General features: G+C 42.7%; 1 protein-coding gene across 2 annotated transcripts in view; it reads left to right on the top strand.

Annotated features, from left to right (window-relative positions):
* The first annotated feature begins 2566 nt into the window (after positions 1-2566).
* The window catches only part of arhgap17a (Rho GTPase activating protein 17a), a 36745-nt gene continuing 16155 nt past the window's right edge, over positions 2567-23156 (top strand). For both annotated transcript variants that reach the window (XM_080048890.1, XM_080048891.1), the window contains exons 1-5: positions 2567-3089; positions 13320-13359; positions 21436-21540; positions 21780-21812; positions 22351-22427. In XM_080048890.1, the coding sequence (XP_079905016.1) occupies positions 3037-3089; positions 13320-13359; positions 21436-21540; positions 21780-21812; positions 22351-22427 (308 nt within the window). In that variant the 5' untranslated portion in view covers positions 2567-3036. The remainder of the gene's footprint in view (positions 3090-13319; positions 13360-21435; positions 21541-21779; positions 21813-22350; positions 22428-23156) is intronic.

The following is a 23156-nucleotide window of genomic DNA, read 5'->3' on the forward strand; positions in this document are numbered from 1 at the left end:
TATACAGACTCATTACATACAAAGTGAGATATGTGAAGCCTTTATTTTTTATAATTGTGATTATTATGGCTTACAGTTTATAAAAACCCCAAATTCAAAATCTCAGAAAATTAGAATATTACATAAAATCAATAAAAAAAGGATTTTAAATACAGAAATGTCGGCCCTCTAGAAAGTATAATCATGCATATGTACTAAGTACTTGGTTTGGGCCCCTTTTGCATGAATTATTGCCTAAATGCGGCGTGGCATGGATGCTATCAGCCTGTGGCACTGCTGAGGTGTTATGGAAGCCCAGGTTGCTTTGATGTGGCCTTCAGCTCGTCTGTATTGTTGGGTCTGGTGTGTATCATCTTCCTCTTGACAATAGTCCATAGTTTCTATGGAGTTCAGGTCAGGAGAGTTGTCTGGCCATTCATGCAGAGTAATACCATGGTCAGTCAACCAGTTACCAGTGGTTTATGGTACCGTGGGCAGGTGCCAAGTCTAGCTGGAAATGGAAATTGTCATCTCCATAAAGCTTGTCAACAGACAGAAGCATGAAGTGCTCTAAAATCTTCTGGTAGATGGCTGTGGTGACTTTGGACTTGATAACACAGTGGACCAACAGCAGCAGATGATACCTCAAATCATCACTGATCCAAATTAAATGTTGCATTTCATTTGGAAATCAAGGTTCCACAGTCTAGAGGAAGAGTGGAGGGGCACAAAATCCAAGGGGCTTGAAGACCATTGTCAAGTTTCAACAGTCAGTGATGATTTGAGGCACCATGTCATCTGATGGTGTTGGTCCACTGTGTTATCAAGTCCAAAGTCACCACAGCTGTCTACCAGGAGATTTTAGAGCACTTCATGCTTCTGTCTGTTGACAAGCTTTATGGAGATGCTGAATTACTTTTTCCAGCAAGACTTGACACCTGTCCACAGTGCCAAAACCACAAGTAACTGGTTGACTGACCATGGTATTACTGTGTTGATTGGCCAGACAACTCTCCTGACCTGAACCCAATAGAGAAACTATGGACTATTGTCAAGAGGAAGATGATACACACCAGACCCAACAATACAGACGAGCTGAAGGCCACTATCAAAGCAACCTGGGCTTCCATAACACCTCAGCAGTGCCACAGACTGATAGCATCCATGCCACACCGCATTTAGGCAATAATTTGTGCAAAAGGGGCCCAAACCAAGTACTTAGTACATATGCATGATTATGCTTTATAGAGGGCCGACATTTCTGTATTTAAAATCCTTTTTTTATTTATTTTATGTAATATTCTAATTTTCTGAGATTTTGAATTTGGGGTTTTCATAAGCTGTAAGCCATAATAATCACAATTATAACAAATAAAGGCTTGAAATATCTCACTTTGAATGTAATGAGTCTATATAATATATTAGTTTCACCATTTAGGTTGAATTACTGAAATAAATGAACTTTTGCACGATATTCTAATTTTTCGAGTTTCACCTGCATGTCTGAATTCCTCAAAGAACCCATGCAGACTGTAGCCTACAAAGTCACAATGAAAGAGAGATGTGTCCTACTTTAGAAGCTTTATTTAAAAATCCATTGGAGAATCCACAAGGGGCTGGAAATCTAAGCCCACGGCTAAGAGTTTTCAATGGCCTCAGCCACATGACACAGGCAAAAAGACCCACAATTGTAGGCTAAGACGTGCAAAAGAAGAAACTCAAGAGACTCCACATGATGGATAGCTACTCCATATTTCTGTACAAGTGTTTCTGTCAGCTGAACGTTGAATTTTCACTGGGGTGAATTAGCCTAGCAATTAATGTTGGGTGTTTTTTTTATTTTTTTTATTTATTGACGGCTGAGGTTTTACTGTTTTTATTGTTTTTCTATTCATTATCTTTTATTGTTTGACTGTTTTGTATTGTTTTATGATTTAAATGTAGCCTATTGTATGTATGCACTGCATTACAAATGAGACGAATAGATTTCCCTGTCCTAATGAAAGTATAGCCTCAAGCTTTGGTTTTGAAAGGCGCTATAGCAATACACTTGACTATTTATTGATAGGGTATTATTATTATTACTATCATTATTAAAGTAAAAGTTCGAGGTATGCTGGCAATTGCATTAAATAGCCTATTTCAATGTAGCCTAAATGCAAAACAGGATTTAAGAAAAGTATAACATGTTTTGCATTTACAATGCTATCTGATGGAGGCAGGCACTTTGCAAAATTGGATTTTATATGGCTCGTAAATGCAAAACCTGTAGGCTTGAGTTGGAGGAGAGGCTAAGTGCCTGCACCACTTAATGTAGGCTTTTTTGAATTAAATGAAGAACAGCAACATTTGCATAACTTAGTATTTTTTTTCACTGTCGGCCTTTAGGCTATTGAAAATGATTTTCCTCCCATCAGTCCAGTGCTCCATGGTGAGTGGGTCTGTGCTGTCAGTGTCCAGGGGGAGGTGGTACAGTGTGGCAGATGCTAACGCTACTTCCTGCATCCCTCCCTCTCTCTCTCCCCCTCCCTGTGCTGGAAGAGGTGACTGAGCCTTTCGCTGTTCACTCGGCTACTCTGCTCCGGGAGAAAAAGCGGCTGACGGTCGGATTATCCAGCTCTGTAACGTTAGCTTGCCCGGGCTAATGGTCAACACGGTGGCGGTGGTCCGAGGACAGCCATGATGGGAAGCTTCTGGAGCCAGTGAAAGTTAGTCACGGCGTTACTTCGGGACTTTAATGTACGCACACACACAAGAAAGGAGGAGGTTCGCGGGACATGCCGTCGCCCCCAAAGGGAACTTTTCTCTAGAATTTCCACTTGGGAAAGGCTAACAGCTCGGGGGCTAGCGCGCGAGCCTAAACGAACTATTTTTTTTTAATTGGCTTTTGGGCTCAATGGCTCTCGCTTGTTTTCCCCTGTCATATCGACAGCTTTTGGGGGGAAATTAATAGAGAGAAAGAGAGAGAGGCCCCTCTCTGGGAACTTCATGGACAAACCAAAGCCCGACTTTGAAGCGTAACTTCGGAAGGCTACAGCTGGCAAGGAGGGACCGAAAATGAAGAAGCAGTTCAATCGGATGAAACAGCTCGCCAATCAAACAGTTGGCAGGCAAGTAGCCCAGTGCATTGTTGTGTGTGTTTACTCTTATGATGAAACTCATCGGCTCAAATAGTTTAGTTATGTCTGTCTCTCTTTGACTCCAAATGTCTGTAGATGTAATTTCACTTTTTAACAGTTCACCATACTTTTTCCTCAACTTGCTCTCTGGCTGTTATGGCACTGAACGTGTTGTAGCCTACACACTAATCTAATCAGTTGGGGTTGTGTTGACGAGGACTGTCTTTCATGAATGAATTGAAGTCATCAGTGCAGCTTTGAATGGCTGTCGTGACCAAGCTTCAGGACATGACACTGATCTGTTGGTGAACACTGTAGGAGGTGGGATGGAGCATGGAGGAGATCTGGGGGGTGGGGGGGGGAGGGTCCTTGGCGTGTGCAATAGTCCACACTGCTGTTGCTGTCTGAACCCAACCAGATGTCCTCTCAACACTGAGTCAGCCAATCTACGCAGCACTGTCATCACTATATCTACTGTACATTGGGGGAAATGGAACAGCAGCGAGGAGCCCCGTGATGGTGCACTTTCCCCATCCGTTCTCCCTCAATCGGGCCAGTCACTTTCCGTCATCGCAGCAAGCACTTCTTCCGCTGTCAACACCTAGGTTATGTTACACTTCAGTCCTGTGTGCACCGGTGCATATTTTTGAAGCCAGTGTGTACAATGAATGAATCAAGGAATTTGTATCACTTTCACCCCCTAGTATAGGCCTTGCTTTCCTTAAATGACAAATCACATTTTTGTCTTGTTAATTATGAATGCTGAATGTTAATGATAAAAAGATAGCTATTTATTAATTTATCACACGATGACTGTTTTAAACAGATCGACTTTAAATGCATCAGATCACACGGCCATTTACCAATCGATTTCTCGCCTCATCAATTCCCTTGAAGTATGAACACACACACATTTGTATCACTTCCTTTCATATTTTTGCAAGCGGCTGCGTATCCATGCTGATGCAGATGAGGTTTAGAATGTGAGACCTGTCTGTGTTGTGTATGGTAATCCAATTCGCTGTGTTAAAAGTGGCAATTGTCACATGATATATTGTGGCTCAAGATTATGGTCATCTAGAAAATCACACAATCAACAGTTAATAATACTGTATTACTGCGCTTACACTGACCAGTATACCAGAATGATGACATAAATTGGTGCGTCCTCCTTAGCCAGGGGTCAGACCTTCGATGCCTAGAAAACGTCTAATATGTTTCAGCAATGGATGAGCTGATGGATACCGTGCGCTGTACAAAAAGATTGTCTTTCACTGCGTACTGATGAAGTGGCAGTAAGAGCCTGTCCATTGGTGAAACACTAGACGCCCTGCTTTGAACAGACATCCAACTTAAAACCTATAAAATAGATTAATGTGTGTCAGTGATGGATAAGTATCTGTCTGCCTCCCTCCAATTCATGCATTCCCTCCCTCTTTACTCCAACACACTGACTGCAGTGTCTGAACTATTAGATGGATAGATCCACCCTCTGTCTGGAGACTAGCATAAATCCAAACAGTGAGAATGCAGAAGTTATGCGGTGTTAAGGCTTGATAAGCCACGCACACACACACACGCATACACACACACACACACACACACACACACACACACACACACACACACACACACACACACACACACACACACACACACACACACACACACACACACACACACACACACAGAGACACAGTATGTCCTCTTGTAAGGGGATATCTAAAGTATATAGCGATGGCTTCCACTAACCCGGCCCTGTGTGTGGATAGGGAGGGCGAAACACGTCAAAGGATGTTTTCATCACGAGGGGATCGGCTGCTGTGATGTGTGGGGTTGTGTGTGCGTACTTGGTGGTGGTTTTGCCACTGTGTGTATGTGTGGGAGTCAGCAGTGCAGTGTATTGTGCACCTAGGGCGGACACAGCGGGCGCAACATTTGTCCTGGATGCTGCCAGATGAGGCTGCCAAAAAAATAATGTGTCTTCTTTAAAATAGCGTTGTCAAATAAATAACTTTTTTCCAAAAAATTTAAAATCATGGAATATCTCCATGTCATCTTAGAATTTCGATTGCCTTTTAAGGTTGAAAACTCAACGATTTCAAATAACGGTTGCCAAAAAGATGAGAGTTTTAGCTGAAGTTGTGCAGTTTGAGTGAGAAATGAATCACCAAAGTAAGTTGTTTTATTAGCTTGAAAATACCCCCAACTCGACATGCACACAATAAGTGTGCTACTGTTTAAAAACTCCAAGACCAGGAGAAACAGGGCAGCTGGAATACTCATAATTTCCCCCCACCGGCAGTAAACTGGGGAGAATGTAATGCAGAAAACAGACGTGTGTGTGTGTGTGTGTGTGTGTGTGTGTGTGTGTGTGTGTGTGTGTGTGTGTGTGTGTGTGTGTGTGTGTGTGTGTGTGTGTGTGTGTGTGTGTGTGTGTGTGTGTGTGTGTGTGTGTGTGTGTGTGTGTGTGTGTGTGTGTGTGTGTGTGTGTGTGTGTGTGTGTGTGTGTGTGTGTGTGTGTGTGTGTGTGTGTTTGTGTGTGCGCGCGCAGCAGTTGCTTGCTTGTTTAGACATTGTACAGTTTGTATATGTAGTAGTAGCTTAATCCCTGTTGCCCTCACTAACATGCCCTCAGTCACTCTTGATGTGTCAGCGTTTGGATGAGCGGCGTCTGAGCAAAATTATACTCTGTTTGGTCCATCAAGTTTTTTTTTCGCGGCATCTGCAGAGGTTGGCCTTAAGAGTGCAAGAGGCCCCCTCTCTCTCTCTCTCACTCTATCCGCTGCCCCCTGGGTTCCTGCGATTGTGCAAAAGGCAGAACACTGTGTCCAACACTGTAACACTGAGGAAATCTCTCCTTCGTCTTCTTCTACAAACAGGAAACAGCCTCCCAGAGACACATGCTGGTCTGGTGCTTTCTAGAGAGAGAGAGAGGGGGGGAGGGGGGTGAAACCTGAGGTGAGGGGGGAAAAAACAGCACGTGATTCATGCTGGGGAATATGGCCATTTTTTTTTTATCTCTCAGTGGAAGCTTGTTTCTGTTTTTTTCCATGGGTGAACCCTCTGGCCCTGTATGTGTGCTGCAGGTTAATGTGATCAGACAGCAACACCTCTGCGAAGATACCAGATTGATGGGGTGTCTTGAAGGCTATGGCTAGTAGCTACTATCTCCATTAAGATAGTACAACGATGATAAATGCTTTGCAGGCCCGCAATGAGGTCAACATTTTGCTCAGCGCAGGTGATGTTAAAAAGAGTTTTACGTTCTGCCCCTGTTCTGCTCGTGATAATGACATCATTACCCTGTGACTGTCTGGGAGATCAGCCTTTAGATAAGATAGGACTAGTCTGGCTCTGTCAAATCCACCTGACAGCTTCAGTAAAGCTGAGACCATGCTCAGACAGACAGCAGTGGAAACACACAGCCCTCTCATTCATTCCAAATAGTCATCCTTCACTGACATACCCAACAATAACAACCTTTCCCACAAGTTCCTTGTTTACTTTGCAGTGGAGTGTACTGCACTGTAGACCTATTGTATTCCAAAATCACTTTGGTGTTGAAAAGACACTTTCCCACGGCAGGCACCAGCCAAATGCCACTTGTGCAAAATAACAAGGACACAGGTGACTGTATGGGCGTTTCCCCCACCCCCCCTCCCGCCCAGGTTCTCGCCCGCTGTTGTTTGTACACTTGCTGTCATGGTCATTTTTGCCTTCATCCTCCAAATGATGATTGGTGAGAAGGCAGAACGTGGCACGAATAAGGCAACATACATTTATTTTTTTAGTGTGTCGTATTTGCCATATTCAAATCACAATCGCTGAATATCAAAGCCTTTTCAAATGGGAGAATTTGCTGCCCTACTTTGTGTCGTATTACAGTGAAAATCTCTTGGTTCTGGACTTTTCTATGACATCATGCATATTGTATGACATCATGGTGGTGTCTTATGGGAATAGCTGATGCACTTCTTTTTTTTTATTGACAGTTTCGGAGTGGACATTTTATGGTATTGGCCAAAAAGATTGATCATTAGAATAATCCCATAGAAAATATCAAGCAGTTAAATATCATTACACAACATATGGGCGTATTAATTGCTCCAACGTCGTGAGAAGAACATCCTGCCATAGTCATGATGATGCACATGTTTGGTTTAAGCTTAGCTTTGTTTTAGCATCAAACCACCACAGCAATACAGGTTGGATGAAAGTCTGTCAGTTTTTCCCCGCGTGTGTTGCTGACTCTTTGCCTAGGCCTAATGTCAGGATAACAGCTCTCATAATCATCAGCTCCATTAGGGAGGTTGCATAGGGGGCTGAGTCACTCTGGCTCTCCTTTCATGTGGCTCCAGTATTCATTACCTGACGCCTTTAAGCTGGCCAACTGTTGCAGGTTCCGTGAGAGAGCGACCCCTCCCTTTAGCTCCTCCGGGCCCCGCTGATTGTGTGGAGTGGCCCCGGTAACAGCCGCTCTATTGTGCCGGCAGTATTCCCTTACTCTCCCTCCCCTTCCACTTTGATACTAGTAGATGTAGCCATGGTTACTGGGCTGCTGATCTAGCAGTTAGGATCCTCTTGCTGTGAAGTCCTCCCATGTGACAGCCTTTTTCTCCAAAGGCCTGCTGCTGCTGCTGCTTGGGATAGGGTCAGCTCTCCTTTTTTTTTTACTGCTCTGGGGTCAGCTGATGCCGGTGAAACAATTGTTGGTTTGTCTGTGTGTTTGTTGTCCTCCACCCCAGGCTGCACACGGCCTATTTTTGCCCTCTGTGACACATTGCTTTTTTTTTTAAGTTGGTTCTAACTAGTGTTCTAATGTCATTGTATTAATCAGGAAATACTTCATCACAACCAGGGTAGGGCAATATTTGCAAAAGACCTTCAACAGGGTTTTCTTTCTAACATCTATGTCAGTAAGCAATAAGCATACCTTAATTAAAGGTGCAATCAGCGATTCTGGAGAACGCTTGTTGTCGAAATTACTTTGTGAAAATCTGTGAATGCTATGTCCTCACGATCCGCTACCTGTCCATACTGTGTGTGCGGCGCGCTGAAAAAAAAATCTGTCAATACACATCCTAAGCTCTGTAAACTGCTATGTTAACATGAAGGGTATGTTAACAGCCTACCTAGAGCAACATGCCTGTTTACAGAGCGTAGGCTGTGTATGTGTAATCACATTACATGTCATTTCAGCAGACGCTTTTATCCAAAGCGACTTACAACTGGAGCACACATTCATACACCGATAAGTATCGTGAGCAATTTAGGGTTCAGTGTCGTCTTGCCCAGGGACACTTGGACATGTCGCGGGGAGACGGGGAATCGAACTACCGACCCTGTAGTTGTGGGTCGACCACCCTAACCACTGAGCTACATCCCCCCCAAAAAAATGGGTTTTGACAACAATCTTTCTCTGTCACAATCCACCCTGAAGAACTAGCAACTGGCAAGTAGGGCCGTGCAAACTGAAGTCATGGGGGACGTCAAGTCATTTGTGTGTGCACATTAAACATGCAGAATAATCCATTTGCACAGGCGCCGTATTATCTAACAGCGTTAGGAATAAAGTCTAGCTCGATGGAAAACACTAGTTTAGGCTTTAGACAGAACCACATTAAAAACTCCTTTAGCTTGTAGACTACACCAGAACGTGGATTCTATGTTGTGGCTTTATAATGGCCGCTCTGCATGTGTGTTAGCGTGCATGCTAATGTGTGTCCTGCTGGCTGCTCAGTGCTCACATTTGTTTTTTTGTGCAGCTATAGCATCAAGTCTTGTCTGTAGGGTTTATGTGGGTTAAAGGTCCTCAATCTGAACGTGTGAGTGTGTGACCCTCATGTATTAACTAATGTCTCAATCTTTCCGTTCATCTCCAAGCTTCTAGATTACTCCGATTTGGCACGTATAGAATTCTTAACCCCTCCACCTCCACCCCTTACCCATTAAAAAATGCCTGTATTTGTATTTCTTTCCTTCAGAAAAAAAACCCCAAACTGTCATGCCTTCTGTGTCAGCCTCTCTCTCTTTCTCTGTGTGTTGTAATTGAAAGCAGCTGTGACGAGGTTACTATAGTTCACAGTGAGCAGTTTTTTTTTGAGGAGGGACCCTGGCTTTCGATTAGAGCTCCAGTTACCCAAAACGCAGGCAGAAGCCACTAGGTCACTTCAGTTAAAAGGCCCAACTTTGACTTGGAAAACGTTTGAACATTATATACACACACAATAAAGACACTTTAGGTATTGTCTATAACAGTTTGAGACAGAGAGTTTGACGTCAGAGTGAGTCACGTGAGAGAATAGAGGCATGTTACTGCCTGGAGGTCTGTCCAATTGGAAGCATATTTTGCAAGTCACATTATTGGTTGGGCTATAATGTTTCCTGCTTTACCGATCATTTTACGTTTATATTTCTGTTATATGAGCACTAAATAATACAAGGGAGCACCGTCAAGTAGCTGTGTACGTGCTAACTAACTAGCTTCTTCAGAAAACTTCAACATCTGACATAAAATGAAAGCTTGTATCTGTATCTTCATATGGAGCAGACCGTTTACCAGCTGTGGCCAAAATTAAACCAAGTGTGTCTGTTGCTAGTAGTTACCCTAACGGCCTCTGCACACATCCTACCTCTACCGCGCGTCTACCTCGCGTCTGCGTCTGACTTTTTGTCACTGACCGTGTAATCAACCTAGAGCGGGCACACATCCAACCTCAGACGCACTGCTGATGCGCGTCGGAGGCACGTCTGCAGCGACGCTCCCCTTTACCTCAGGAGGCTCGCCTATTTTTTTCTTTAACTGATAGAGAAATACTCTGCTGAGAGTCATATTGACTTCATACTGGCAGCTTTCGCTGTAGTTTCACCATTTCCTGGTGTGTCCCTTTCAAAATAAAACTTCCAACAAGCGAAAATGTGGCAAAAAAATAAAAAAATAAAAAAAGGCAATGGGGCGCACGGATTACTGTCCAGACTCAATATTAGGGGTGGGAAAAAAAATCGATTTTCCGATTAAAATCGATTCTCTCTCGAACGATTCTGAATCGATTCAGAAAAGTTAATAATCGATTTTTTTTTTTTTTTAATAATTTTTTTTTTAATATTTTTTTTTTTTTTTTTTTTTTTTTGTAAATACTAATACTTCCTGCGCCATTGCGCATGCACACCACACATGTGCGAGTTGTTTCCAAAGTGGCTTCAAAAGGGCTGAGAGCAGCAAACCCATGACCTGCACCGGCTTTATCTCTGTTACGTTTTTGTATGAGAGCTGAATTCCAAGCCATACTTTTTGTACAATGTGTTGAAATCACATAGACAATAGATAATAGAATAGAAATCCTATAGAAACATGATTTACAAGATTAGAAATAAAATAAAACTGAATCGGTTTAGTTTTTACATACTTCCATATTGTGTTGAAAGCTGCATTGATTATTGCACTGTTCATAGAAAGTCATATTTGTGACAAGAAAAGCTTTTCTCTAATACAATATTAGAGAAGGTAATTCATCTGTTGATTGTCTTTTAATGATCACCACAAAAGTAGGAAGTGATTAGCAAACTCCGAGTAGCAAACTCAGATGTGTATATAAATTAGAGGTGGGCATAGATTAATTTTTTTAATCTAGATTAATCTAGATTAATTTTGGAATTAATCTAGATTAATCTAGATTAAAATGGCTCATTTGAATTCATTCATAATATGTGTGTGCTCCTAAATAATGACTCAAAGTAAGTCTTTGAGAACGTGTTTCTCAAGCCAGGTGGCTTTCATTTCGTCATCAGAACGAGTGTCTAATTATTGCGAACAAATAATATTCTAACAATTTAATCAGATATAAGGCTAAAAATCACAACATTGCACTGTTTTTTGTGCTTAAAAAAACGAAAAAACGAATTTGTTGGGTAGGCTATAGGCTATAACAGAAAATAAAGCCATTACTTTTGTGCTTCAAGTGAAACATTAAATATAATTTTTACATAAATAATAAAGTCCTTATAAACTTTTCAAGAAGCTGGACTAGAGTGAATATTGGACAGGCTTTATAGGTCCATGGCTTTTACCTGTGGGACAGCGCTTCACCTAACAGCTGGCTGCAACACCAACCTACAGTCTATTGTGCGACGGAGAGCTAGTTATCATTAGCATCAGCGTTAGCCGACATCACGGCAACAGCTGAATAATGTAACACATTACACAAGTTACACTACATGAAAACAACGGGCTGCAGACGCTAGAGTTATAATTTCGTGTAGGAAACATTGTTGAGACTGGAATTTCGTACCACAGCGGCCGTTCCATAATACAGCACTCCCTTTAGCAATGGCTGAATATAAGACCTCCCTCTGCTGTGTATCTGCGGGAGCGAGTGGCATTAATAACTTAAAAACAGTAAACGTTTAACATGATTACGGGCGTTTAGATGCTTTAATCATATGCCGAATTTATAAACAGACCATATTATTAACAATAAATTAAGTTATGTACATGTCAGAGTTACGTACATGGATACATTCATAAGTAAACATTGAATAGACAGATTTGTGAAGGGGGTTTGGCGCTGAGTGTTACATTAGCGATCCTGCAGCCAGGTGGTGTGTGTCGTGGGCAAGTGATGGAGAGAGAGAGCGGCGGGTGTGTGAGAGAAGCTTCGCTCCTGCAATAAAGGCTCCTCAAGTGTCAACAACGGCCCCCGGCTATTATTACCCGACCAGAGAACACACGGAAGGGGGTTCACCCTGACGGCGAACAGCCATCGGCCCTGGAGGGAACCATCTCCCCTGAGCCGAACAGGAGGTGGAATAAGAGATTAACGGCGATATTTTTTTTATCGCCGATAAGAGTTTTGCGTTAACGCAGCACGTTAACGCCGATAACGGCCCACCACTAATATAAATATATTTTTGAAATTCACACATGGGTATGTACATAAAATTTTTTTGCATTGAGATGCATTGAAAATCGATTTTGAATCGAATCGTTGACCTCTGAATCGGAATCGAATCGAATCGTGAGGTGCCAAGAGATTCCCACCCCTACTCAATATTAGACTCAATATAAATCATATGCATCATAAATGACACGAAAGAACTTCATTTTTAATGGGAATTATCTATGAAAACTTTGTGTAGAAAGATAGGGCTTTTAGAAGCAGTGCTGCAGCAGCAGCAGCTGCTGAGACGTTCCATGTGTGTCCGAGAAAAGTCCGAGAGACGCAGCAGTAAGGTAAGGCGACGCGCTCCAGAGGTAGACGCAGGATGTGTGCAGAGGCCGTAAGTCAAAGTATAACAATCAATAGCAGTAAAAGTGAGTGGGGTCGGGACAACAGTTTTTGCCCACTAACCCCAGTGCATTATGGGTGTACTTGGATGTATTGGCTTCATAATAAAGACCACTATTAAGACACTTCTTGTTGCTTGACAGCTCAATCTCATAGTTGCAGCATGTAAACCATTGCATCCAACTCATGACTGTATAGCATCAGAAGTAGGCCAGCCCATGTGAAGGTGTTGAAAAGCAGCATTCACTGAGCCTGCCTTTCCCAGCCTTCTCTCTTTAAGTGAATCTAATCCGCCTGACCTCTCCCAAGTCCAACTCTTAGTTTACTATTAATAGGCTGTGAGGCTGCTGTCCTGTCTGCGCTACACACAGTTAGCCTGGCTAGCTGTAGTGTAGCCTATGTTGATCTAAACTTTGTTGAGCCACAGAAACATGCCTTCTCATTCAGCTTAACAGAACTTCTGCATATTGAAATGCTTATCATCACTTATGACACACACACACACACACACACACACACACACACACACACACACACACACACACACACACACACACACACACACACACACACACACACACACACACACACACACACACACACACACAGAGAGAGAGATAAAACATGGGAGTGTGTCTTTTGAGTGACATGCTTTGCCTCCTTTGTGGATACCATGCCTGTTTCATATCTGTTTGGGCCATGGCAACAAAGTCAAGAGACTCCCTCTCTCTCTCTGTCTAGACGTTCCCACGGATTGCCTAGCTCAATACGTGTCACTGTGTTAGTGTTCAAGCTTAACCAGTCATCCAGTAGCGCTGTCCTGTTGCCGGGCAGGTATTTTCACAGTGTGTTGAAGTAAGAGACTGCTTGTCAATTTGTCATCAGTGCTAACCTGTACTCTCTCTCTCGCTCTGTTGTCTTTTCTCACCCACAGAGCGGAGAAAACAGAAGTCCTCAGCGATGACCTCCTACAGGTAAATCATTAACCCCACCAGCAGCAGCGCTCCATACTGGAAAGGATGCATCTGTTACACCCACCAATGTTTTAGTCGCTCCTCTATCAAATGAGTGTGCATCACAACACATCACCAAGTATAAGGGATTTATGTTGAATGCAAAAGACATTCACTTATATGAAGTCAAGTCAAAGTTTTTTTTATTGTAATTTCTGATATGCAAGACATACATCAGAATCAAAATGGCATTTATCACTGGCTCATGGTGCAATAGGAACGTTAAATAAAAAAGAAAAATATAGAGTAAGATAAACATAACCTAAACAATATTTACATTAGACACATTCTAAATACTAAGTAGTGCAAAGGATTTTTTTTTTTTACAATATAAACAGTGTGTACAAAATAGTATAGAAAGTAGATAAGTTAAATTGCAATGTGATGAAAAATATTTACAATATGTGCAATATGCAGTTAACTTGATGTACATTTTAAGATTTTTTATGAAAACGTTACGCACTATGGCTTTAATGCCGACTGTAGAACAATATACCCAAAGACACAATAACTATAGCACTTCTTACTAACTAGAGAATCCCAAGGCTGTGGATTGGTAATTTGACTAATGAGTCCCTCCGGTTACTGCATTACTCGTATGTGTATTATAACCATCGATAAGGCCTGGTGCGGTTTATACTTTTTGAATGAAAACCATGTGCAGTGTCAATCTCCATTACACTTGATTGCATTTTTTTTTCCTCTTGGCAATAATGTGCAGCTTCTGCCATAAAAATAAACATGGATTTTTGCTGCTCGGTTACTGATTCGTAGAACAATTATTTATAATACGAGGACGTGTCTTAAATAGTCCAATGTGACAGGCGGGGGGTGCACAACAGTGAGCGAGTACGCACCAGAACATGCCTAATTTAGTTAGTTGATGGAAGCTTAAAGAGCAGCTGGACCGGCGCTGTTGACCGAGCCCTGAAAGTATGCAAGTCTTCCTGCCAACCCGGACTGAGGGCTGATAGCACAAAATAATGGCTGCTCAGCAAAGACATTCCAGCGACCAAGATTGTCTTTGTGTGTTCGACACGGGAGGAGTCATAGATGTCAAAACAGTCCAAGCTGCTTTCTGCATGGCTCCCTGACAACAGCAAAAGGCCTTGCCAAGTCCTGACAGTCTTCATTCTTGTTATTCCTTCTCCCCGCCCTCTTTTGTATCCGCTACCCAAAACAAAAGCCATTCCTTCTTACTCAGGTGTTATTACATGAGAGCATCATAATGTGTGCTAAGATGTATTTGATTTGACAGCTAGGACATCAGGGTTGGAATTTTAAGAGCCAGCATGAGTTGCTGTGATGCAAGCGGACAGAGGTGACAGAACCGCTTAGGGCACGTCTCGCTGACGAGAGGACATTATATTGTGTCTGACTATTTGCTTTCAAAATGGCTTTCACCATTCTTGAAAGTAACATTATTAGTCTTCTGTCCGGAGATCAGCTGTTGACCCCCTGCAGGCTGTGTTTTTCTCACATCAAAGGGCAAAGTTGCAGTCATATAGAGGTAGAGTGAGTAAGGGATAGAGGCCGGGGTGGAAATCACTTGACCCTTTTTAATTCCAGAGATGCCTGTGTGTGTCGCTCCTCGCCTCAAAACCAACCATCTCAGTGTATCCTTTTTAGGGCTGGCCTGAATGCCATTTTTCAGGCTTCGATTATTCGTTGGTTTTCCGAGCGAATATTCGGATATTCGTTCCAGAAAAACACACCTTCAAACCAACATTGATAATGCCAATGTACTCACTTAAACTGAGTGTGTGAGCCGAGACAGACAGCTGCGTAGTTTGTTGATGCTTTAATAACTTTCGAACGGTAGTAAAGTCGGAGTTCCTTACTTTTTCCCCGTGGAGGCAAACAGCTGTTTTTCCGTTCCAAATCAGCTGTCCTCTGCACCATCGTAACCCGTACAGGAGCTTATCAATTCATCCAGGAACGTGCATCTTTTCGGCGATTTATAAATCCATACAAAGATCCAATATTGATAGTCTTTTGTGTCCATATTACAGTCTTCTCCATAAGTATCGGAACAGTGAGGCCAATTCCTTTATATTTGCTTTAGACTGGAAACATTTGGGTTTGACACCAAAAGATGAAACAGAGACAATAGATCTACATTTCAGCTTTTATTTCCAGGTATTTACATCTGGATCTGATAAATAACTTAGAAGATATCATTATTTGTAAAGGAACACCACATTTTTAGGGGAGCAAAAGTATTGGAACATGTGACTGACGGGTGTGTTTTGTTGCCCAGGTGTGTCCTATTACATTGATAATTCAAACAATAAATAGCGCTGAATGTCTATGCTTAGTTTCAGATTTGTGTTTTGCCTGAGCAGACTGCAATTATTATAGTTAGAGCTGTAACCATCATGAAAACCAGAGAGCTGTCTATGGGTGAAAAAGAGGCAATTGTGAAGCTGAGAGAAGATGGAAAATCCATCAGAGCCATTGCACAAATATTGGCCATAGCCAGTACAACCATTTGGAATGTCCTGAAGAAGAACGAAACCACTGGTGTACTAAGTAACAGACGTCGAACGGGTAGACCAAGGAAAACAACAGCAGTTGACGACAGAAACATTGTGAGAGCTGTAAGGAAAGACCCTAAAACAACTGTTGTTGATATCAGCAACAACCTCCAGAGGGCAGGAGTGAAGGTATCATCATCTACTGTTCGCAGAAGACTTCATGAACAAAAGTACAGAGGCTACACCAGAAGATGCAAACCACTCATTAGCAAAAAAAATAAGAAGGCCAGGCTGAATTTTGCCAAAAAGTACAGAGACAAGCCTCAAAAAATCTGTGACAACGTTTTATGGACTGATGAGACAAAGATTAACCTTTACCAAAATGATGGAAAGGCTAAAGTTTGGAGAAAGAAAGGATCTGCTCATGATCCCAATCATACAAGTTCATCTGTGAAACACGGTGGAGGCAATGTCATGGCTTGGGCTTGCATGGCTTCTTCTGGGACGGGCTCATTAATCTTCATTGATGATGTAACACAGGATGGCAACAGCAAAATGAACTCAGAAGTCTACAGGAACATTTTGTCTGCCAATTTAAAGAAAAATGCAACCAAACTGATTGGAAGATCATTCATCATGCAACAAGATAATGATCCAAAACACACTGCAAAAACAAAAAAGGAGTTCATCAGGGGCAAGAAGTGGAAGGTGTTATGGCGCTTTTCCACTGCATGGTATCAGCTCAACTCGACTCGACTCAACTCGCATTTTTGGCGTTTCCACCGCGAAAACATGGTACCTGGTACCTGCATCGGCTGCTTTTTTTTTGTATCGCCTCGCTCTAGGTTCCAAGCGAGCTGAGCCGATGCTAAAAGGTGACGTCCGTCTGGCCAATCAGTGGCCGGCCGTCTGCCGACGTTCTGATTGGCCAGAGACTACCGGCTTCATTCTGTTGTTTATTTATTCTCCCCAACTCTCCGGGACTTTTGAGTGTATTTTGTCTCGCCGCGTGCAGCCTTCTCTGGCTCTTTCATTTGATTTGCATCACAGATCCGATTTTTTTTCTTTCATATATTCGCTAAGCTCACCCAGTTGTGTTGGTTGTTGGGGAAGTTACTTTAAACATACGAGAGGAGACAGGGCAGCTAGCAGCTATAGTAGCCAGCTGGGACAGACATGATAGCGAGCTATTACATTACAAGCCTCGGAATGAACTGATTACCTCAATAAAATATTCAGGCTGAGACACAGCTTGCATTTGATAACACGTATACTGAAACAAGCACTTAAAGGCCTACTTCACCGGTTGGAATATGAAGGTGTATTGAACTCGGAGATCCTATGAAGTATAAATGTGCAAAAAAAAATGAAATCGGATCATCCTAGCCTGAAAAAAGGCAGAAAGAGTGTTTTATGGTCTCACTGTCTAACCCTACATTTCTCTTTCTGTGACATCACAGAATGTTTTAGGATGCTTTCATCAACCATGTTTGTTCCGGACTTTTAAGACCTTTCCGTTTGATCTAACCCGAGAACTCCACCCAGACCACACACCAGGCCAAACAGCCCAACGTTGGTCCAATGTAAACCTGCCAGGATCAAACACACAACCATGCTTTTGTACAGTCGTGTACAGTGTAAACATTTTTTTCCGGATGTTTCAAACTTTTGGACCGAAGAGAAAGAAATCCTAGCCGGATAGCGCCAGTTGCCAATAATAATAGAAGCAGGTGGCACATGGGGAAAGGATGATACAGTGTTTTTAATTAAAAAAAAGTCAGATGTTGTGATAAAGTCAAGGACTCATAAAAAGGACAATGCTTTTCAGGTACTTTGTGAGAGGAGGAAAGACAGAGGGTGATACGACTAGGATGTAGCCAATTTGAACTAGTCATGTGTATTGCGCTTGAAGTTAGTCCTTTTGGTAATGTCATAATAATATGATTATAATTGCAATGGAATGGATCAGTACATTCAATTGGATAAAGGCTACCCCACGAACTGACAAGTCCATTTTCAAACCATTCCTTCTCCACGTATATTGAGAGGCAGCCCACGTAGGTGATGATGACATGATGAAGCGCGCCATGGAAAGTTCTTTAGCACTTTATCATGCCGTTTTACACTTCACAATCAATAACTCCACCTTCTGGAAAACCCACCATTGGATATTACTGTAGTGTCGATGTGTTAGCAATTCTTGGATTTTTAGTTCAAATTTGGCATACTCTCGTACAATTGGCTGAGCCTCCCCCTTCATTTTCTAGCATCCCGCCTCTTTTCCTACTAAGCTATTTTCTGTAATTTCTTTGAACAGTTAAATCTCTTCCATCGATAAAACCCTGTGTAGAATTGAAATTGTGGCTAACGAGGGACGACTGAAAGCACCATCTAAGACCTACAGTGTCTTTAGCGTTAGCCACCCTTAGCTGGTGGTGTGTCATATGAGCTCCTGTTGCAGCAGGTCATGTATGTATGTATGCTTAGCCAGTGGAGCCCTTCACTTGATCCCCTTCACATCTCAGGTGTGAGCGTGTTATCCTCAGCCTCGTCACCTCCAAGCCCCTTTTCTTTGGAACATGGTGCTCCCGGCTGCCAAAGAGCCACCACAGCAATCCCCGGGCCAGCTGTCCATTCCTGGCTGCTCCTCCACATACTGTACCAGCCAGCTTCAGAACATACCAGTGTCAGCCTACTTGCAATACATCGCACACACACACCCTAAGCAGCTTCGTGGAATCCTTTGAGGGCATTTTATAAGGTAGCAGCCAGCTGTTTTTCGAACACTTACATCAGATATCCCAAAAACAAAGAGTATTTTGTTTGCCATCAGTGGCCCCTGCTGCATGATCCCAGCCCTAATGCGTCATGCTGTGTTATTTCTGTCCACTTCTAGACTAGTCCAGACATGTTAACATCCTTTCACTTAGGAAACCAATAAACAAACAAACGCACACATACACAGACAGACAGCCTGTCTGTCCTACTTAGTTTTGGGATTCCCTGCTCGGTGACGCATCATGGGAAGTGTTGACCTCATCACATAGCAGGAGAAAGAAGGATCCCGCCCTGCTGGCCTGCCTGCCATGCTGGGTGGACTGACTCTCTCTCCTCCTGGCCCAGGCTCTCCCACTCCTCCGCATTGTTTGGTTTATTCCCTTTTGTTCCAATGAAAGGAAGCGGTATACTCCCATTGCCATGCAACCCAAACATTTCCAGTACACACACACACACACACACACACACACACACACACACACACACACACACACACACACACACACACACACACACACACACACACACACACACACACACACACACACACACAATAACTTCGTCCCTGTAAAGAGAACAGAGGGAGGGGAATCCCAACACACACACACATGCACGCACACACACACACACACACACACACACACACACACACACACACACACACACACACTGCTAGTCTTGTGCCAGGTTCTAACTGCTGAGTCGATGAGAGATGTTCCCGAGCGTGTAGCCTATATGGAAAGGTAATGTGTGTGTGTGTGTGTTTGTATTGCATGTGTGAGTGTGTGTTTTTTGGTGACTTTGTATTTGACCCAGCTGTTTTGGGAATGCCGGGGGCCACCGCGGGTCGGGAATGACGTAAGAGCGCGAGCACAGAGGGAGGAAAAGGAGAGAGAGAGGGAAAGAGAGAGAGAGAGGGAGAAGGAGGGGGGGGTGGTGGCGTTCGGAGGCGGATATCTGCTGTGGAATTCCTGAGTTCCGACTCGATTCTGTTTTTGGAACACAATTGTCTGGTATTTGGTTGATCCTCCCTCTGCACTTGTCTCTCTCTCTCCAATGTGTCTTCATTCCCCCCCCCCCTCTAGACCTCAGTGTTCCCTCAGCTATCTTGAGCACTGTTTGTCCTAACTCTTCAGGACATGTTTGTCCCTCGGAGACACTTAAAGATTCTCTCTACTTTCTCATCAGTTATATATATTTAAAACAGAAGCAGTACCTTGCACTGGTACACGATGCAACTTAAACCAGTTCTTTGCATCGTCAGACTATGGCTGCATTCCAAGGATACCCATAATTCCCTGCTATTTAGTGAGACAGTAAAAGATTGTCCCAATATATGTGGTCAAATCGGGTATGCTGAAAAATCACCGGGATGTCCAAATACATCTGGTTGCAATTTTTAATGTGTAAAACCAGCATACTTTCACAGTTAAAGTTACATCACGTTATATGAGCCTCCGAGCAAAAACAAACAGGGATGCGATGGATATATGAGCAAGAGGCAAGTTCAAGGCACAGTGTTATGACAAAATAAATAAGTAAAAGTACAGTATGCCGCAATTGTATACATACTGCATGCTAACTACTTACTTTGTTTGGTCAGCTGCAGGCTATACTCAAATGAGTATGCAATTTGGAACACAGGGCAAAGTTGGCCCTTTTTTTAAGTAGACTTGAACAGTAACTTGCAACTATCCATTCTATTCATGGGGCACTGACAGCCAGCCTGACGTTGACATTGACTGTCCCCACACACAGGCACCTGGCAGGACAGGGACAGTGACTAGTCATCCTGCACAGCTTCACTTGGCCTCTGTGCTTTTAGCTTGAGTAGCTGTGACCATGAATGACAAGCATTATACCTCGTCAAGGCCCAAAGGCGCACAGTGTGGATCTGTGTCGTTCCACTAGCAGACAGGAGAAAGCCTGTTTGATCAAAAAGACCTTTTTAAAGAAACACAAGAAAAACAAAAAAACTCTATGGAGACACTTCCGATGAGTCATGTGCTTGAAAGATAACATGATAACATACCAGCGTTTGTTCCTCTGGGACAGCCTGGCCTTATCAATCAAGCTTCAACTTTGACCCCCTTGCTCTCGCTCTAGCCAGCTAACAAATCAGACCCCCTCTACCAGCCGTCAACACACACTGTGGTGTCAATGTTGTTGATGAGATTAGGCAAAAGTTCACAAGGCAGGATGTAGTCCAGTCCCAAGTACTCCAGATAACCAAAATAAAGCCACATTTCTACAACCAAATGCTTAACCTGCATCAATATAAACTTCTCATCTATCCTGGAGCTTAGAGATTGTTGCATATATATCTCTATGATGATTTATAATTATGGCTGATATCAGAACCGGAAAATTTAATACATTTTTTATCGAAATTGCAATATGACTTACTGCAATTTTCCAATCGAGAGAAGTTGCAATATTTGGAAAGGGCTAAATGTGTGTCAAAATACACATTTTAAATTCAATTTTGGCATGCTGCAGGGATGTCCTGCCTATACATCACATTCTACAGACCTAATAAAACATCTTTATTTGGTAGAGATTCCTAAAAATGATCACACCATAATCATTGTTGTTTGATTACATTTTTCAATTAAAATTAGTATTGTGATGTAAAAGTGATCTTTCCCGCTAATATTGCAACTCATATTGCTATATCAGTCACAATAATGTTTCTAAAGCGTGCAGCCCTAGGTTATACAGCAGCGTATAAATGAAATTTTTTTCTAAATCTCTGTCCCTGCATGTCTTGTCTCACGCACAGATTGAGCGGCGCATGGAGTTGGTGCGTGTGGTGTCTCACAACACACACAAGAGGATGGTGTCCTGTCTACAGGGGCACATCGGCGCAGACGCAGAGAAGAGACATGTAAGATATCAAGCTGCTCAGTAGACAATCTTTTGTCATAGTTGACTATGTTTACCTTTTTAAAATCCTAACTTGAAAACTTAACCACATCAACAAACTGTTCCAGGATCTGTAAGATAACTTTCATTCTGATAGCCTCCTCCCTCACTGTTTGTCAAAGTGTCCACATCAGGCCGAAATCCATTATTTATCTTTTTTTTTTGTCTTTTCTACCCCACACCACCCACAATGCACCACAGTCCGTACCGCGCCTCTATACAGGAAACGGTCAGGTAAAAAAAAAAAAAAGAAGAAAATTCCCTATTACTTCATTCCATCTCTGTAGGATTCTCAGCACCACTTGCTCCATTTCCCCCTTTTCAGACATCTGTCATCTTTATTCACTACGCATGACACTTTTGCTTTTGGGATTTTCTGGTGGAAAAAAAGAAAAAAAACGGGATGTTGAACTCTCACACGCAAATGTAAAGTGTGTGTGTGTAAAACAGGCTGCGGTGTTGTTCTCATGGATGTCTCACTTCCCTTTAGTTTGCATCGTAGATCCCATTTAACATTGGTATTTTCTCCCTTTTTGCTCAGAAGTCTGTCTCCTTCTTCCTCAATGGAAAGTCCTTTATGGATTTTCCATTGCACTGTGCTGTCATTTACTGAAGCTACTGTGTAGAAGTGGCTACTTTTTTTTTTGTCATTTATAGTAGTAGCATTATTTAAAGTAGCTTGTATGTCAATATAAGTCTAATTATTGTCTGTTTATGTCCCTCTTCCACACACACACACACACACACACACGCACACGCACACAAACAACAGAAAAAGCTTCCCCTGACTTCACTGTCCCAGGCCATGGTGGAAGGAGGAAACCAGTTGGGAGAGGACTCCTTGACAGGGTGAGAGTTTGAAAATATTTGATGGACACAGTGCCGAAACATCAAACGCTACCTCCTTGGTAACTGTTACTAACGGTAGCAGATGCCACGCGGGGAGAGCGTGAAATATGAGGCCCCCCGAGCAATCTGCCCAGTTTAGTTATGTGTTGTTATTGTTGTCGTGGGGACTTTCTGTAGTTCCCTTTTTTAATACGAGGTTGAGGATCTAGAAAGTGAATGTCTCCCCAGTGAATGTCTGGCAGCAATGAGGAAGGGAAAGCATGTCTATTGGTCAGCTGGCAAAAACTGTCATTTCACACTGTGTTGTACTTTAGTGCATTTCAAAGTTTAGTTATACTCTTTTACAATATCTCTCACTCTCTCTCTCTCTCTCTCTCTCTCTCTCTCTCTCTCTCTCGCACACACTACATCTCTATCACTCTCTCTATCACTATCACTATCACAATCACTATCTCTCTCTCTCTCTCTCTCTCTCTCTCTGTGTGTGTGTGGACCACATAAGCCTTATTTATGGTCACTGAAAACATTACAATAAACTCATTTTGTGCTCTCAGTCGTTGGCCGTATATCTGCGTGCACACAGATTGTCATCCCTCTCTGTGTTGTTATTTGAATCATATTTAGTCAGGAAGGTGATGTGATTGCACTGGATGTCGCAGGTCTCTTATCCTCGCCGGACTGTGCCCGTGTGACAATGATGCCTCAGAATGACTGTCGTCATTTTTATTA

This window comes from Ammodytes marinus, assembly GCF_949987685.1.
Source record: "Ammodytes marinus genome assembly, chromosome: 20".
NCBI classification, from domain to species: domain Eukaryota; kingdom Metazoa; phylum Chordata; class Actinopteri; order Uranoscopiformes; family Ammodytidae; genus Ammodytes; species Ammodytes marinus.